At 44.9% G+C, this 19603-nt stretch overlaps 1 protein-coding gene across 1 annotated transcript in view; it reads left to right on the forward strand.

The window, feature by feature from the left end:
• ctnna2 (catenin (cadherin-associated protein), alpha 2) overlaps positions 1-19603 on the forward strand; it is a 717220-nt gene that overhangs the window by 545188 nt on the left and 152429 nt on the right. Inside the window, exon 8 of the mRNA XM_052137026.1 lies at positions 11009-11089. Coding sequence (XP_051992986.1) covers positions 11009-11089 — 81 coding nt within the window. The remainder of the gene's footprint in view (positions 1-11008; positions 11090-19603) is intronic.

The following is a 19603-nucleotide window of genomic DNA, read 5'->3' on the forward strand; positions in this document are numbered from 1 at the left end:
GTCTCAATCACATCTCTATTTCCCCTCCATATCATACACGAAGGTAAATACATTGAGGCAAGTATGAAGTAAACACATGCACACAAACCCAATACCAACTACACATACCCGTTTGAAGATACACACAAGTTAGTTATTAATTACATGGAGCAAACATGTTTCCAGTGGTATAATATGCTGCACTCTTTTCGTCCATAAAATGTTGGCTGTGTTAATGTGATAGAAGCCAGTATGCAAATAATAGTTTTCCCAAATGAAATGAAAAGTCTGTAATCCCCCTAATGTCATTTCACAACCAGTAAGACTTTCTTTTTTCGTTCTGATACAAAATGAGAAATATCACAGAATATCCTGGTCACTTTTTTCCAGATAGTGACAATAAATGGTGACTGAAGCATTCAAGCTTTAAAAAGTATGCAAGCACTGGCTTTTCACAGACCATCTTAGTATTCGTTGTAGCACATCTTGGTGCATTCATAAGAGAAACCCATTCAAACATGCTTTCTGTAACGGTTACCCTGTCTTGTTTCACTGTTCCCTCTTGTTTGCCATTCTTTGTCATTTGTTGCATTTTTTAGTTTTCACTTTTGTCCCTAATGTAACGCCATAGTCTCTTAGCGTCCGTGTTTTCCGTCATTGCTTTCACCTGTCCCTCGTTTACTTGCCACTTGCCTCTGTTAATCACCTTGTTACCTTGTTTGAGTTCTGTCTGTTCATTGGTCCCCTGTTCCCGTGTTCATGTATTTATATCCTGGTTTTTGGTTCAGTCCTGGTCTTTCGTTGATTGTATGTGACGTTGTTGTTCCTGTTCGCTCCCATGCTTGTGTTCCCGTGTTTTGGTTTTATTTTGCCCATTGTGGTAGTTTTGTTTGTTCATACCTGTTTGTTTCCATTCATGTCAATAAACCCCGCATTTGGATCCTCAACCCTTGTCTGACTCCGTCCTCATTCATTACAGAACAAAAGACCACACTATGGATCCAGCGGTTCAGCAAGCGAACTACCAGCTGCTTTGCTTGAAGCAAGGGGGCCGACCGATTGAGGACCACGTCCAGGACTTCCTTGAGCTGGCGTTTGCCTCTGAATACCCGGACCACAACCTGGTGAGTTTCTTCAGGGGAAATCTGAATGCCTCACTAAGGGAGCGGTTGCCACCGGCGACGCTCGGCTGGACTTTGGAGGAGATGGTGGAAGAGGCTCTGCAGGTCAGCGGCTCGTCACTCACGGTGTACGTGGCAGAGGAGGACCCTACCTCACCGTCCACAGTGGTGTCTCTTCAGCCACCCCCGGCGCCCCCTGTAATACCAACTCCACCTGTCTACGAGGTCACCCTCACGCCAGTCGCCTTCCACGAGCCAGCTTCGTCTGCCCGGAGGAGGGAGAGAAGACTGGTTTCCGCTTTCCGGTCCACGCCTACCCCGGTCTGCGAGCCAGAGCCCACGCATGTCACGGTGAGCGAGCTAAAGCCCACGCATGTCACTGTGAGCGAGCCTGAGTCCTCGTCAGCCACGGTGAGCGAGCCTGTAGCCTCGACCGTCCCTGAGCCAGCGCCTGTAGCCTCGACCGTCCCTGAGCCAGCGCCTGTAGCCTCGACCGTCCCTGAGCCAGCGCCTGTAGCCTCGACCGTCCCTGAGCCAGCGCCTGTAGCCTCGACCGTCCCTGAGCCAGCGCCTGTAGCCTCGACCGTCCCTGAGCCAGCGCCCCCCGAGCTTCCCAGAGCTCCTCAAGCCACACGAGCCTTCCAGGGCTCTGCCTCTCAAGCCCCTCGAGCTTTCCAGAGCTCCGCCTCCCGACCCTTCCAGAGCTCCTCCTCTCAAGCCTCCCACGGCTCTGCCTCCTGAGCCTCCCACGGCTCTGCCTCCTGAGCCTCCCACGGCTCTGCCTCCTGAGCCTCCCACGGCTCTGCCTCCTGAGCCTCCCACGGCTCTGCCTCCTGAGCCTCCCACGGCTCTGCCTCCTGAGCCTCCCACGGCTCTGCCTCCTGAGCCCCTCGAACCTTCCTCGGTTCTGCCTGCCTCTGCTCCGCGCCCATGGTCTCCTGGACCGGCCTCTGTCCTGTGGCCACCTCCCAGGCCCCCTAAACCGGCCCTTGCCTGGCGGCCAGCCCCCGGGCCATCCAAACCTGCCCCCCTACCATGGCCGTCTCCCAGAACACTCAGACCTGCCCCTGCCCGGTCGATACCTCCCTGGCCTCCTAAACCAGTTCCTTCCCGGTGGAGGATTCCTAGACCACCTGACCCTAGCCCGGTTTCGCAACCCCATAGACTGCCTGGCTTCCCTCTCGGCCTCCCGGGTCTATCTGTCTGCCCCTTGTGTCTCCATGGACTGTCTCATTGCCCCTTTTGCCTCCTTGGACTGCCTAATTTCCCCTTGTGCCCCCGTGGTCTGTCTCCGTGTCCCCTGTGCCCCCTTTGGTCTGTTTGTTTTCCCTCCCTTCTAGCCCCTCTCGCCCTGTACATCTGTTTATTCCTGTTGTTTTTTTTTCCCTCCTGTCTCTTAGGACCGTCTGGAATCTGGTCCTTTTGAGGGGGGATTATGTAACGGTTACCCTGTCTTGTTTCACTGTTCCCTCTTGTTTGCCATTCTTTGTCATTTGTTGCATTTAGTTTTCACTTTTGTCCCTAATGTAACGCCATAGTCTCTTTCTTAGCGTCCGTGTTTTCCGTCATTGCTTTCACCTGTCCCTCGTTTACTTGCCACTTGCCTCTGTTAATCACCTTGTTACCTTGTTTGAGTTCTGTCTGTTCATTGGTCCCGTGTTCATGTATTTATATCCTGGTTTTTGGTTCAGTCCTGGTCTTTCGTTGATTGTATGTGACGTTGTTGTTCCTGTTCGCTCCCATGCTTGTGTTCCCGTGTTTTGGTTTCATTTTGCCCATCGTGGTAGTTTTGTTTGTTCATACCTGTTCGTTTCCATTCATGTCAATAAACCCCGCATTTGGATCCTCAACCCTTGTCTGACTCCGTCCTCATTCATTACACTTTCATTCAAACTGTGTGGGGTGTGTGTGGGGTTTTTTTTTTTTTTTTTCCTCCCAAAGATATGGTTTGGCTTCAGTTATGATATGTCCGGGTACTTTTTAAAGCTTGAAAGCTTCAGTCACCATTTATTGTCACTGGAAAAAAGTGACCAGGATATTCTGTGATATTTCTCATTTTGTATCAGAACGAAAAAAGAAAGTCTTACTGGTTGTGAAATGTCATTGTTTGAAAAACAGCGACCGTGACATTCTACAATATTTTTCCTTGTGTGTTCCATGAAAGAATTTAAGTCATATGGTTTTGTAACAGCATGACGGTGAGTAACGGTGACAAAATGCAGTTTTTAGGCAAACTATTGCCATATAGCTCATTAAGTTTGACTTTGACGATGTGCAGTTCCTGTTGAGCTGCAAGACATCTTTTGATCACGTGTGTGTGTGAGAAAGAGGTGATATTGACAGAAGTTCTTCCAGTATTTGAACTAAAATCAACAAATAAATGGCAGCAAATGATGCTGTATATTTATTAGTGTGCTTATTGGTTTATTCCCTTGAGTAGGAGCCACTCTATCTCCCTCATATTTGTCCATTGTTCCTTAATGTCCTCAGTATCCCAGAATGCCATTGCAATGCATACTATAATACTATTTAAAGTGGTGTGGGGTTGGTAGCTATGTTCAGCGTGGGGAAACAACAGTTTTTATAGCGTTCTCCTGGGGGTATTCTTGCCTTTTGATTGAAACAATTTCTCCCTTAATGTGAAACAATAATGTTTATAGCTGGAGAGTAACAAACACATATGGAGTGAAAAACTGTGTTAACCTCAATGTCCAAGGAGGAAGGGAAAACATTTAAATATACTGTACAATGTACTCTGTGTTGAGGTGTGATACTTGATAAGGTATATGATGATTTCTATTTCTTATGTTATGCTCCTTAAGAGACAACAGAGCATCACGATGTAACAATAGGTGTCATTGATTTTGTACTGCAACAGAGGGGTTTTTAATTTAACATGTGGAAACGTTCAATGTCAGGCTTACATTTGTCACTTTAGAAAATCCTGTTCTAAATAACTTACAATACATACAGACAACTTCATAGTAAACTGATTCCCTGATTGAATTACAGACAGGTTTTTCTTTTTTTTTCATTTTCATCACTGATTTGCAACTCCATTTAACACGATTTAATTCATTGTTTTAAATGGAGCTGAGAGTACTACTTTCTTTTTAGTAGATAAAAGCATACTGTATCACATCAAAGTATCTGAAAGAATAATTCACAAAAAAAAAAAAAAAATGTATTACTCTATTTTTATTTATATTTGAATGTATTTATTTATTCTCCATGTAACAGTATTAGAACAGTTTGAAGTTGTTGTTGTTGTTTCTTTTATTATTATTATTTTGTGGAAACTATCAACCATCATCGTTTTAATACAAATTGAGCATGTTTCTATACAAAGCTTTAAGGATAACATGGAATGTGATGTACATTGTGTCAGATTAGGTTGTCCAGCCTTCATTAGTTTAAGGCTCAAACTGAGAAAAAAAACAACAAAAAAACATCTAATCTATCACTGCTTTCTCAATAACATAAAATTACTATCAAATTATACATTTCATCCATCCCTCCATCCATCCATTTCAGAATCAGGCAATGTTGTGCAAGTTATCACCTAATATATAATAATAAAGCTAATATATAGACAGCTCACTCATTTGATTTGCTGCTTTCTGATACCATGTGGTACATCATCTCCAAGTTTTGGTGCGAAAAAATACAAATAAAAACTTGATCAGAGTTTCACACTGGTCCTCATGTATATTTTAAACTCTTACAGTAAAGGGCAAACAGAGGAGTAATATGTTTTTTTTTTTTTTTTTGAGTTTAGTAAAAACTTGGAAACAATTCTGAAACTCACTTTTTAGACCTCAAATGTTGTACCTGTCCATGTAGTCATCATTTACACAATGAAAACAATGTGTTTGGTTGCCCTGAGGTAGTCCTGTCTTACACAGGTGATTTCAGCTGAAAGAAGCAAATAATACTGTATTCTTACAGTATTCTTACTGACCTTACTAGGGCTGGGCAAAATTTAGAAAATAAGAATAGGCTCCTATTCTCAGGGCCTGACCAATTTGGTGCCCTAGGCAAGATTTTTGCTGGGGCCCCTTGCATCGCAGTCAATTCCACCACTGATCATTGTGTGCAAACTATCATTCTGTTTTGAGTACATTAGCCAGCTTCTTTTGATTTTTTTCTCCATTGACTAAGACTCTGTTAAAATAGTCTTGCTGACACCTTCTCCCATCTTTTTGTTTCGGAAACATGAAACTGTTTTTTCATTTGATATGGTCCTCTTAGAACCAAATATTTTATACTTTATCATTTAAAACAGATGACCAGTCAGCAGGGTCTATTGGTACAGCCTTTTTGTAGATGCATGATGTTTAGCTGGGGCTGGGCTGTGCTGAGGTAGAGGGGACAGGTGCAGTTGATGCTGCATTACTGGGCTGTACCGAGGTAGATGGGACAGGTGCACTTAATGATGACTTAATGAATGTTCTGAGGTAGAGAAGGTGTCTGCAGGTGGCCCAGGATTTGCAGGGGTGGGATGCAAATATTTCAAAAGTACATCTGAAAAGAAAACAGGAGTATTTGGTAGTTATATTATATTAATAAAAAGCTGCTGATGGTGAAACAATATACAGTAATAGCACTTAATCCACATTATAGCCTAAACACAAATAGCAAGAGTAATTACACCTAGCATTCATGCACAAAACATGTATTCAATGAGCACTTCTCTAGTATGCTGTTTGCTATAATACATATAATGATATATAATATATCCATCCATCCATCCATCGTCAACCGCTTATCCTGTGTACAGGGTCGCGGGGGGCTGGAGCCTATCCCAGCTAACATTGGGCGAAAGGCGGGGGACGATATATAATATATATATAATAATAATATAATTTAACAATCAATAATGAAAATGCAATGGCTTACAACTATTAATTACAAAAGGGAATGGAAAAAAGGAAAAGCATTTTAATTTACTTTTACAATTTCTCAAAATAATTTATGTTAAAGGGTAGGTTATTGCCAAAACAACACCTGAATAGTCTTTCCAACATTCCCTAACGTCAGTTTCACTGTTCACACACACACACACACACACACACACACACACACACACACACACACACACACACACACACACACAAACACACATCTTCGGTTAGCGTAATGAATTTAAGGTACAAGTAACTGACATTAACTCTAGCTGGCTATTTAAATTAGCAAATGTTACTAGTATCATCCAAAGTAAGATAGATAGTAGTAACACAGATCCAAGGGTAGCTACTTTGCAATTAGATAAACTATCATTTCACATTACCTCTGTTCTTATCCCATTTGTGTTCCTCTTCTCTTCTTCTTTTTTCTTCCCTGGGCACCAGAGGACTTTGTTGTTTTGACATGTTTGAAGAAGGCTACTGATGCTAATTTATCTTGTTCAGTGACAGTGTCACTTCAGATAACTGAACACGCCCATCCCCCAGGATCAGGTAGTCTAACTATGAGAGTGGGGGGCTGGGGGGGCAATTGATTCACCAGGCCGGGGTGACACTGAGGGCAAGAGAAAATATAAGCTATGTAGTCATGTTGTTGTGGGGGCTTTTCCCATTTTTTTATATTTCGAATTAATAGTATTAAAATAGTATTAGCAACATTAAATAAATAAAACATTTTTTCACTCACTCATTTGAGCGCCCCTATGGGTGGACGGCGCCCAAGCATTTGCCTATTCTGCCAACAAAAAACATACATTTTACCAGTATGTTTGGTCATCTTTGAGACACCCCTATGCAAGTGTTACAAATACAGTAGATGATAGCCTAGACATGGTGCACTAGCAGAACAAAGAGACATGTCTTTAGCTAGTGTCTTGCTCCATTGGGTTTGCTGATTCTGAATTCCATGGATAATTGTTTGCCACCTCATCCAGTTTTGGAATATTGATTGAACTAGCCAATTTAACGTGATCCAGCTTGCACCGCCAGTGTATTAATAATAACTAGGCGGAACTGGAGGATGGTTGCTTGGCAACATGGTCATTAATTGTGTGCAATCTCATAATGTTCAGACTGAATTCAACTGTTTCTGCCATTTCAACGGTTGCTGCTGATTTGCAATTCTCTGATCAGACGCCTTGCCTTCAGTCAACATTGATGATAATGAAAACTATTTAATTCTATTACAGTGATCGAAAAGTTAATGCATTTGTTAATTAATTCACCCAATCTTTGAATCAGATTTTGATATCAAAGCTTCAATTCAATCGGTCTCTCTCTCTCTCTCTCTCTCTCTCTCTCTCTCTCTCTCTCTCGTAGAGGGGAGTCAGGGCTTGGCCTTCTAATTGTACTCCATGGTGACACGAAAAATGATATGCTGTTTTTAGTGAAAATATTGAAATGGCAGCACTGGTAAAAGTTATCATAGCTTCAGTATTCAGAACTCATTCTGAGGGTCATCTCCCCAAATGAAAGTAGATAGCCTCATTAACAAGCTGCTTTGGATATCAATTCAGGCCTGGCCAAAAACCTGACACAAAAGTCATTATATACCTGGAAAAATGTCATTCAGACTGATTCAGACATTTTACTATTGTGAAAAATAAGGTTTGTCTGATTTTGCATGTTACATTCAGCATGTTTATTTTATATATTTTGCATGTGAACTGATGTTTATTTTTCTGTTGGTTAAAATATTAGTTCGAGAGACGTTCCATGAGCACTGAAGGTCTGACACCATCAGCACTCGGATGCTTCACTGTGTGTATCACTCCGCTTGTGTTTGTCCATGAGCCAGTTGGTGACGTGAAGTGAATCTGTTAGTCATTGTTTAATTAGAACAGTGCTCCATGATCGCTTGTATTACTACTACATTACTAAAGCTAGGAAATAGCTTTAAACGTCTTTAAACAAACAACTTCAGCATTAAGGGTCATCACTGCTGAGAGACAATACAGACTGATTGATTACAGAACTCAAGGTGCTTACCTCTTACCAGTGTTTCCACATTGGATACATGCTGTTTAAAATGGAAGAGGACATTGCGGTTTCTATAGTGAAAGATTCTTGTGCATTGGCTACCACGAAATAGAGAGGAATATCCACGCTTGGATGGATATTTTACCACTGAGAAAGCTGATCTTCAGAAAGCTGACAGCATCCCTGCTTGGGTGTGGCAACAGGTGATGCACACGCTCCATATTCTCTCTCTTTCTCTCTCTCGCTCTCTCTCTCTCACACACACACACACACACACACACACACACACACACACACACACACACATACACACACCCATGTGTCCATCCATCCTTGTTTATCCAATAACTTGTTAGAAACAGCACAAGCTGTTATGCTATTTATGAAGTGATATTTTTGAATTACCAACGAAGGCTTGGATGCATCATTTGGTTTGAACCAGCAACGGCAGATTCTGATTGGTCGCATAAAGTAGTTCCATGCACAAATGCGTTTTTATGACCGTACTCAGATTTTCCAATTTTTTTTACATTTACTTGTTCATTTAACTGTTGTATATAAGCAATATCACACTCGCAATTGTGCTATATGGGCCGAAATCAGCACTGCTGTGATTATCTACGAATCAAATGCTTTGATTCGTATATTGATCAAATGCAGATCAATGCTTGATCAAATATTTAATATTCGCCTAAATCTTTGTATTGCCCTCATGTATCTGTTTTTCAGTTTTCTATCAAATCCCTGGAGGCATATAGCTGTCCATATATAATAGTGTACTCTTTGTGTTTGTAAGGAGTTACAGCCTGCAGTCCAGCTGCATAGCGAGAGAGATAGTGAGTGAGACTGGACATGTGTTGTTATCTGTGGTGAGAGTTTCCTCTGATACTGACACACAGGAGCCAGCTTTGAGCTGTCTGGCAGATCGGACCGAGGGGAGTCACCACCAACGCTGCAAACTTTTTAATTACTGGCTAACAAGAGAAACCGTCCTCATTTGAACCCGAGCACCAGCTCACCCTGACAGAGAGAGAGAGAGAAAGAGAATTTTTGAAAGCTATAGCCTCTGGAAAAAAATCACACTAGATGCAAACTGTGGAATTAAGTCGATCTTAAACTTGATGGCATAAAGTCTGGTCCACATTACAGCTTATTCTGGCCAAGAACTGCCAACTTAGACAGGAAGAGACCAACCACAGGCGGGTTTAACTCAATAATGTTGTCCATATATTTGAAGTGCGTGTGTGTGTATATATATATATATATATAATTGTTATACTTTTTTATATTGCAGTAACACTAACTGGTAACTTGCATAGATTAATATTAAATCTATAAGATCAAATCTTTTAGACTTTAATTTTATTACTATTGTGAAATTCTCTAAATGCGTTTAGGCTATTAGTTTTTTCATAACAAATACTAGTTTAGTTTTTTTAGAAAAGACTATCAACATTAACCTAACCTAGTATCACATAATGGCCTTGTCATTACAAATGCCACTGTTAAACAATGGTAAACTTCAATAGGCATTTACAATTTGAAGGGGTTGAAACGTCCATGAATTAAGGTATTGACAAATTTTCCTCCTGCAAACTGGCATTTGCTTTTGGATATTTTATAGGTCACTTAAATGATTAGATCTGTGTCCTGCTGAACTCACGTCATTCTTGTTGAAATAAAATGTCCATACAAATGCATACAGTTACTGTCTCCAGTTACATTTATCACTTTTGACTATTGAAAATGCTGAGTGGCTAGTGACATTGGAAAACTACTAGCCACAGGGGCCAGTGAGGCAAAAAGTTAGTACCAATGAGACTACAGACTATTTCAAAGACATTATTCAGAAAATAAGGACTATACAGTTTTGTTTGTGCATGTAGGGCTGCACAATTAATCATACAAATATTTGAGATTACATTTATGGCTTGGTTGCATGACTTTATGTTGTGTTTAAAATGTCAAGAGAAATAATAGGAAATTATGATATTTGGCATTATCGTTCAGTCTTACATGGATGTCTAGATTATTTGCTACTAATCACCTTACACCAATCTGCCTTTCAAACATTGCACATTGAATCAGGCCTGTGCTTCATAAACATGACATTGTTTCCAGGTGGACTGATTAAAAAGTCTGTGCCATAAGATTATTTTCCCACTCTTGTTGAGTATGCCTTCATGGTACTTCATATTCTTGTTCAAAACCTGTGGCTTGAAGATTCATGAAGAACAATCCTGGGCAAATGTGTTCTTTCCCCTCTGGAGTTACACTGTTACAAGGTTGAAAATTAGATTTTTAAAGGTGCACAGAGACACCCAAGAACAGAACTGTTTCATGCTTTGAATATAATAGAATGACAATGCAATAGTTCAGAACAACCTATTTGAACACAGCTTTGAGTTCTTTATGTAAGTTTTGTGTAAGCAATCATATAAACTAGCTTTACGTTATTAAACAGAATAGCTTTAAAAGACCATGCAACTTTTAAGCAGTGTCTGTCTGAACTTCACTTTCAAATTGCTCCAGGCTGCAGTAACCTCTCAGCTTCATCAACTGCAGAGTTATTGGCACCCAGCGATGTGGCTTTTGTAAGGCAATAAAGAATGAATCCCTGGGGTTTTGGACCTGCTTTTTGTGCTGTAGTGCTCTTTTTTGTAGTGTCTGCACTCTAATGTCACTTTCTTCAGTGGTTACTTTATTCCACCCCTGCTGTGTCTACATTTAGAGGCACTTAAAGGCCTCAAATTTCAAGAGTTTTCTTAAAACCTTCACCTTTCCTCCAAACTCTACTAAAGGCCAGCAATACCATTTTTAACTTCGCACTCCACATCTCTTAATTTGTAGTTATTTTGTCCCTGTTCTTCTGGAGTGAGATTGTAGGACATGAATTGGCCATATTACACAAGTAACAAAATTTTTTTCTCTTCACCTTTCTACCCCCAACCTTTTTTATTGCAGACGGGCAGAAAAGAAAAAGGAGACCCACTGAATTCAGCCATTGACAAGATGACGAAGAAGACCCGTGATCTTCGAAGACAGGTGAGTCATTCTTCTGTCTATAGCCATCCCAGAAAATAGGGATGTGACTAGAATATCACCACTCTTCTGGTGAATGGAAAATGACTAATTCAAGGTTTATTGTTTCTTCTTTTATATACTGTAAGCTGATGCATCATGAGATGCTCTTTTAATTAGGCACACATGCATTTCCATTGACACAACATAGACCTCAAAAACCTAGAAATATCAGGGAATTTTATTCCCAGGCCCAGAAAAGTAATGGAAGTTAATTCAATCTTTAGAGATGAACAATTCATGGACATTTCTATAATCAATGTATGTTTCTGTTGTTAGACTAGATTTCATTAAATGTATAGTTCATCCAAAAAATTATCCCAGATATGTATTACTTTCTTTTTTTGGCAGAACAAAAATGAAGGGTTTTAGAACAATGCAATGCAATTCGTACAATGCAAGTTAATTGTGATCAGACCATTGTAGATCCAAAAATCACATAAAGGAAACATAGAGGAATAATCCGTAGGACTCCATTGGTTAAATCAGTTTCTTCAGAAGCGATATAATAGGTGTGGGTGAGAAACAGATCAATATTCAAGTCTTTAAAAAATAAAATAAATAAAATACATCTAAATCTCCACTTTCAATTTTACATCTGAACACCACGTGTTGTGCCTGTTTAGTTTCACTTTCACTTCTGAAAGTGGAGAAGTTAAAGTGGAGATTTAGAGTAATGATGTAAAGTAAATTAGAGTAAAATGACTTAAATATTGTTCTGTTTCTCACCCTCACCTATTTTCTCACTACTGAAGATATGGATATAAACATGAGTCTTATGGATTACATTTATGTTATGTGATTTTTGGAGCTACAAAGTTCTGATCTCAATTCATTTGCATTGTAAGGACCAACAGAGCTGAGATATAAAAAAAAAATTCTAAAAATCTTGTGCAGAATAAAGTAAGTCATGACATGAGGGTGAGTAAATGATAAGAGAAGTTAAATTTTTGGGTGAACTATACCTTTAAGCAATATCACATGAGTAATGGTGATACTGAATATCAGCAATGTGACTTGGTCATGGACACAAGGATGCAGGCCATCACTGCTAAATGAATTACAACAGCATGATTGTGTGATTTTGCCTTTATACAACAGATCTGTACTGATATGGAATAACTTACATTTTAGACTAAATATAGCTGGTTATTTTATCTGTTTTGCTCCATAAATTAAATGATACGAAATGAAACCAAAACAAGATCAATCAGTCTGGAACATCTCTGGAACATTTTGAATACATATGTGGAATCGATACATAGTGAAATATTCCAGTTCAGATATGCTAAATAACAGCACTCTTGGAACAACTAGTCCAATTAGATTAGTGGAACATAACTTTGAGAGGAAAGGCTGTGAGTGTTCTAGACTTAGCACCTCAAATTTCTGAACATCTGACTCTTGTATAAGTGTCATACATCAGTATGTCTCTTAGCTCAAGAAGTTCTATGCTCTTCACTTAAAAGCTCTTTTGTTCCATTTTCTTACGCCATCACCATGACAAGTTTTAGATTGGCTTTAGACTTCAAAACAGAGCCTTGAATTAAAGCCACAAGGTGTCCAACTGCCTTATAATTAAAATACTGGAATAGTTTTGACTGTAAACTGTAAACAGTAGAGAATAACTATTATAACACATAGGAGATTTTCACTGAACGAGAGAAACTTAGGATCTCCTTTCTGTCCCATTACTATTTGCAGGCAAGATCCAAAATTACATACTCACCAAGCGACAAATGTAAGCAATTGGCTTTGGCAAGCAAATAAAACAGCGTTACCATCTTAACTCCCATCTTCTGCTGCTGTAGCCCATCCACCTCAATGTTCTACATGTTGTACGTTCAGAAATTCTTTTCTGCATAGAACTGTTGTAATGTGTGGTTATTTAGGTTACTGTCAACTTCCTGTCAGCTTAGACTAGTCTGGCCATTCTCCTTTGACCTCTGTAATTAGCAAGCCTTTTTTGCCAACAGAGCTGCCGCTCGCTGGATGTTTTTTATTCTTTTTTTTCCGCTCCATTCTCTTTACAGTACACTCTAGAGACTGTTGTGCTTGAAAATCCCAGGAGATCAGCAGTCACAGAAATACTCAAACCAGCCTCTCTGGCACCAACAATCATGCCACAGTCTAAATCAGTGAGATCACATTTTCCCCATTCTGATGGTTAATGTGAACACTATCTGAAGGTCCTGACCCATATCTGCATGATTTTATACACTCACATAAAGGATTATTAGGAACATCATACTAATATTGTGTTTGAACCCCTTTCGCCTTCAGAACTGCCTTAATTCTATGTGGCATTGATTCAACAAGGTGCTGAAAGCATTCTTTAGAAATGTTGGCCCATATTGATAGGATAGCATCTTGCAGTTGATGGAGATTTGTGGGATGCACATCCAGGGCACGAAGCTCCCGTTCCACCACATCCCAAAGATGCTCTATTGGGTTGAGATCTGGTGACTGTGGGGGCCATTTTAGTACAGTGAACTCATTGTCATGTTCAAGAAACCAATTTGAAATGATTCGAGCTTTGTGACATGGTGCATTATCCTGCTGGAAGTAGCCATCAGAGGATGGGTACATGGTGGCCATAAAGGGATGGACATGGTCAGAAACAATGCTCAGGTAGGCCGTGGCATTTAAACGATGCCCAATTGGCACTAAGGGGCCTAAAGTGTGCCAAGAAAACATCCCCCACACCATTACACAACCACCACCAGCCTGCACAGTGGTAACAAGGCATGATGGTTCCATGTTCTCATTCTGTTTACGCCAAATTCTGACATCTGAATGTCTCAACAGAAATCGAGACTCATCAGACCAGGCAACATTTTTCCAGTCTTCAACTGTCCAATTTTGGTGAGCTCTTGCAAATTGTAGCCTCTTTTTCCTATTTGTAGTGGAGATGAGTGGTACCCGGTGGGGTCTTCTGCTGTTGTAGCCCATCCGCCTCAAGATTGTGCGTGTTGTGGCTTCACAAATGCTTTGCTGCATACCTCGGTTGTAACGAATGATTATTTCAGGCAAAGTTGCTCTTCTATCAGCTTGAATCAGTCGGCCCATTCTCCTCTGACCTCTAGCATCCACAAGGCATTTTCACCCACAGGACTGCCGCATACTGGATGTTTTTCCCTTTTCACACCATTCTTTGTAAACCCTAGAAATGGTTGTGCGTGAAAATCCCAGTAACTGAGCAGATTGTGAAATACTCAGACCGGCCCGTCTGGCACCAACAACCATGCCTTGCTCAAAATTGCTTAAATCGCCTTCTGACATTCAGTTTGGAGTTCAGGAGATTGTCTTGACCAGGACCACACCCCTAAATGCATTGAAGCAACTGCCATGTGATTGGTTGATTAGATAATTGCATTAATGAGAAATTGAACAGGTGATCCTAATAATCCTTTAGGTGAGTGTACATTACATATCTGCCACATGATTGGCTGATTAGATAATACCCTAATCACATGAATAAGTAGATGTACAGGTGTTTCTCTAAATCTCAACTTTCACTTTCAGATGTGAAAGTGAAACTAAACAGGCACCACATGTGACTTTCAGATGTTAAAGTGAATGTGAATATTTAGATTTGAGAAAAACCTTTTATTGGAGAAGTTGGACAATGTTCATCTTGATGTTGAAAAACGTTTGGTTACGTATGTAACCTCCGTTCCCCGAGGGAGGGAACGACACGTTGTGTCGGAGAAGCGACACTAGGGGTCTCTCTTGAGCGCCGATATTCACCTCTGATCTATTGAAAAGGGCCAATGGGAGTTGGCAGTCAGTATTTGCATACCCCGCCCCCGGACATACGGGTATTTAAGCGGGGCAAATACGGGAGTTCATTCAGGATTTTTCTGAGGAGCCGGAAATGGTCCGGCCACAACAGTGGCTCGGTTCAGCGACATGGCGGAGGAAAGACACAACGTGTCGTTCCTCCCTCGGGAACGGAGGTTACATACGTAACCAAACGTTCCCCTTCTGTCGCTCTCTCCACGTTGTGTCGGAGAAGCGACACTAGGGGACCCATTCCAATCTTGCCATGCGCTGAACCGTGTACGTGAACCGCCGATACAGAGGCAGGCAGGGATTTCATCCAGTGCCGTGCATCGTCTGTACCTGGCTGCACGTACCCTTCCCCAATGCCCCATAAGAACATCGGGATCCTTCTAGTTACCTTGGGAGGGGAACAAGGCGATGTTTGCCAACATGGGAACGGGCTAGCCTGGCTGGGCCTCTTTTCTCTCTATGTTTCTCGGATAGAGCAATCACGGCCGGGGCCCTTACACGCATATAGGGAAGGGGGTCTTACCCAGACCCTGCGTAGACCACACCTGCCCTTTTACTTGGGGAGGAAAAGTGGTAGACACGTCACACAGCCGTCTTAGGGCTCGTTTGGAAAGTATGGCGTGGTGGTAGATCCAGCCTCGAAAGGGGGGAGTTGCTACAGCACGGCAACCGGGGCAGCTGTAACTGCCTAAGGGAGACACGGGGGTCCGCTCGTAAGTGGACAGAACCGTGGAATTACACACAGGGGGAGTCCGAACAGGAAGCCTTCTTATTTTACCTGTGGAGCTCCTATACCAGTACATGGTGGCTTGGGTCGGCGAGTTCCTCCGCTGAACTCGCGGACCCGGAGGCCTGGGGAGGAATCGACCAGGGTCCCGACTCAGAGTGGGGCGCCCTGGGAAGAAGGCGCACTACTTTACCTTGACGTCAGGAAAAGGGCGCTGGGCGCAAGCGATCCACCCGGCCGGTCAGTCTACGTGTTACCGAGTTCTACTGGCTCGGACCTGAGAAAACACGAGACGCAACGGACTCAATGCGGAGGTTGTAAAACCTCGCGAAGGTGTTGGGTGTTGCCCAACCCGCGGCTCTACAGATGTCTGCTAGGGAGGTGCCCTTGGCCAGTGCCCACGAGGACGCAACACCCCTTGTTGAGTGAGCTCGGACCCGCAAGGGTAGGGGCACGGCCTGGGTGTGATAAGCCAGTGTGATGGCATCGACAACCCAGTGGGTGAGCCTCTGTTTGGAGATGGAATTCCCTTTCTGCCGTCCCCCAAAGCAGACAAAGAGCTGCTCAGAGCGTCTGGTGCTCTGTGTGCGGTCCAGGTAAATGCGCAGGGCGCGCACTGGACACAGCAATGAAAGGGCTGGGTCTGCCTCCTCCCGGGGCAGCACTTTCAGGTTCACTACCTGATCTCGGAATGGTGTGGTAGGAACCTTGGGCACATAGCCCGGTCGCGGTCTTAGGATCACAGATGTATCTGCCGGACCGATCTCCAGGCAAGTGTCGCTGACAGAGAATGCTTGCAGGTCCCCGACCCTCTTGATGGAGGCGAGCGCGATCAGCAGGGCCGTCTTAAGAGAGAGGGCCCTGAGTTGAATTGATTCAAGCGGCTCGAAGGGAGGTCTCTGGAGTCCCCAAGACTACCGAGAGATCCCAGGAGGGAACTAGGCCTGGCCGGGAGGGATTCAACCTCCGGGCGCCTCTCAGGAACCTGAGGATCAGGTTGTGCTTGCCCAAAGACTTGCCGTCTACAGGATCATGGTGGGCGGCAATGGCGGCAACATAAACCTTGAGGGTGGACGGGGACAGCCTCCTGTCCAGCCTCTCCTGTAGGAACAGGAGCACTGACTTGATAGCGCATCTCTGCGGGTCTTCAGTTCGGGAAGAACACCAATCTGCGAACAAGCGCCACTTTAGGGCGTGAAGGTGCCTGGTAGAAGGGGCTCTGGCTTGGTTGATTGTATTCACAACGGTCGCCGGTAAGCCAGCTAGCTCTTCCGCGTCCCGTCCAGGGACCAGACGTGGAGGTTCCAGAGGTCTGGGCGCGGGTGCCAGAGCGTGCCCCGTCCCTGAGAGAGGAGGTCCTTTCTCAGGGGAATTCGCCAGGGAGGAGCTGTCGCGAGAAGCCTGAGTTCTGAGAACCAAGTCCGAGTGGGCCAGTAGGGGCCACTAATGTGACTTGCTCCTCGTCCTCCCTGACCTTGCACAGCACCGGTGCAAGAAGGCTCACTGGGGGAAATGCGTACTTGCGCAGCCCCGAGGGGCCAGCTGTGTGCCAGCTGCCTGTCCTGAGGGGAGCCTCTGTTAGGGCGTACCAGAGCGGGCAGTGGGAGGTTTCCTGGGAGGCAAACAGGTCTACCTAGGCCTTGCCGAACCGTTCCCAAATCAGCTGGACCGACTGGGGGTGAAGCCTCCACTCCCTGCCGGGCAGGCGTTGTCGTGATAGCGCGTCCGCTATGACGTTGAGCTTGCCGGGGATGTGAGTGGCGCGCAGCGATTTGAGCTGACTGGCTCCATAGGAGGAGACGGCGGGCGAGTTGTGACATGTGGTGGGCGCGTACGCCGCCTTGGCGATTTATGTACGCCCCCACTGTGGTGCTGTCCGATCTCACGAGGACATGTTTGTCCCGAACTAACGGGAGGAACTTCCTGAGAGAAAGAAGGACGGTCAACAACTCCAGGCAATTGATGTGCCAACGCAGAGGGGCCCCTTTCCATGGCCCGCTGCTGCGTGCCCGCTGTACACGGCACCCCACCCGGACCGGGAGGCATCGGTTGTGACCAGGACGCGTCGGGACACCTGCTGCAGGGGCACTCCTGCCCGTAGAAAGCAGAGGTCTGTCCAGGGTCGGAGTGTTTTGAGGCAGGCGGGGGTGATCCTTACCCGATGCATGCCATGGTGCCATGCTTGTCTCGGGACTCGAGTCTGGAGCCAGTGCTGGAGTGGTCTCACATGCATCAACCCCAGCGGCGCGACCGCCGTGGAGGACGCCATATGCCCCAGGAGCCTCTGGAAACGTTTTAGAGGGACCACTGTGCCTGGCTTGAGGGAAGCGAGGCAGTCCAGCACCGACTGAGCACGCTCGCTCGTGAGACGTGCTGTCATTGAGACTGAGTCTAACTCCAACCCGAAAAAAGAGATGCTCTGAACCGGACTGAGCTTGCTCTTTTCCCAGTTGACCTGAAGCCCCAAACGGCTGAGGTGCCGGAGCACCTGGTCTCTGTGTGTGCATAGTAACTCTCGAGAGTGTGCTAGGATGAGCCAGTCGTCGAGGTAGTTGAGAAATGCGGATGCCGGCTACTCGTAGCGGGGCAAGGGCCACCTCTGCAACTTTCGGTAAAGACGCAGGGGACAGAGACAGGCCGAAGGGGAGGACTTTGTACTGGAATGCCTGGCCGTCGAACGCGAACCGTAAGAAGGGTCGGTGTCGTGGCAGAATTGAGACGTGGAAGCACGCGTCCTTCAGGTCTACCGCTGCGAACCAATCTAGATGCTGAATGCCAGCCAGAATATTTCTCTGCGTGAGCAATTTGAACGGGAGTTTTAACAAGGCCCGATTGAAAACTCGCAAGTCCAGGATTGGTCGTAAGCCGCCACCTTTCTTGGGTACAATGAAGTAAGGGCTGTAGAAACCCTTCCTCATTTCGGTTGGAGGGACGGGCTCTACCGCGCCCTTGGCTAAGAGGGTCGTGATTTCCGCGGACGCCCCTGAAGGGGGCGGAGCCGGGCAAACTAAATTGCGTAACCGAAGTCGAATGGTCCGGTGCAGCCAGCGTGATGCGTTGGGAAGCGAAAGCCACGCTTCCCAGCTCTACGCTTAGGGGCACCAAAGGGACGAGTATTTTGGACGTATCCGGCGCGGCCTCGCAGCGGGCGGAACAGGTAATGCAGCGTCGGGCGGCTTCGTTGCGGCCTGAGGCTGAGGTGCTGAGAATAGACTCAAAGCACTTACCTTGCTCCGCGCACCCGGCAGGGGCGGGTTCGTGACTGAGGAGGAGGTCTGATGCTGGCGTCCTCTGGACTCGTCTGAACCAGCCGGCCAGGGACAGTCGTGGGCAGGCGGAAGGCGGATCGCCGCGTCCGTGTACCGGGACTGTCGTAATCTGAAAGCAGATTGCTGTGAGAATGGCATTTGCGGGCCAGGTGACCCAGAGGCAAAGGAAATAGCTCTATTATTGAGAATGTGGAAAATGTAAAAATAAAGGATTCTCCTCCCGGCCCTCCACCGGGGAACGGAGAGGTCTTACCACCTCCGGAGCTAACGTCTCGGTCTCTGGGTCGGTCGTCTCAGGAGCGCCTGGGAGCCTTCCGGGTCCTCGAGGGGGACCGTGAGACGAGGGGGTGTCCCCTTTCTGCGGGGAGCTCAACGCGGGGCTGAGAGCTAGGCCCGCTCTCGTTCGTTGAGGCGGAGCACCACTTCCTTTCTTCCTTGAAAGCCGCAGGAGGACGCCCTCGGCGAGCAGACAGGGCATGGCCCCTGGCGGCAGGTTTGCGGCAGGGCAGGACGTGTGACCTGGCCTCCGTCTGTTTCTTCACCACTGAGGACTGCTGGGTGGAGTCGTCAGGTGGTGTCGCTGAATGGAGCTGGGAGACTGGAGAGTTTTGAGAAAGCGTGCTTTGTCTACCTCCTGTACTACGACCAGATCCAGTCCATTTGTTATGTTTCTGGACCACAAGGGTG

Source organism: Xyrauchen texanus, chromosome 11 (genome assembly GCF_025860055.1).
Source record: "Xyrauchen texanus isolate HMW12.3.18 chromosome 11, RBS_HiC_50CHRs, whole genome shotgun sequence".
Lineage (NCBI taxonomy): Eukaryota > Metazoa > Chordata > Actinopteri > Cypriniformes > Catostomidae > Xyrauchen > Xyrauchen texanus.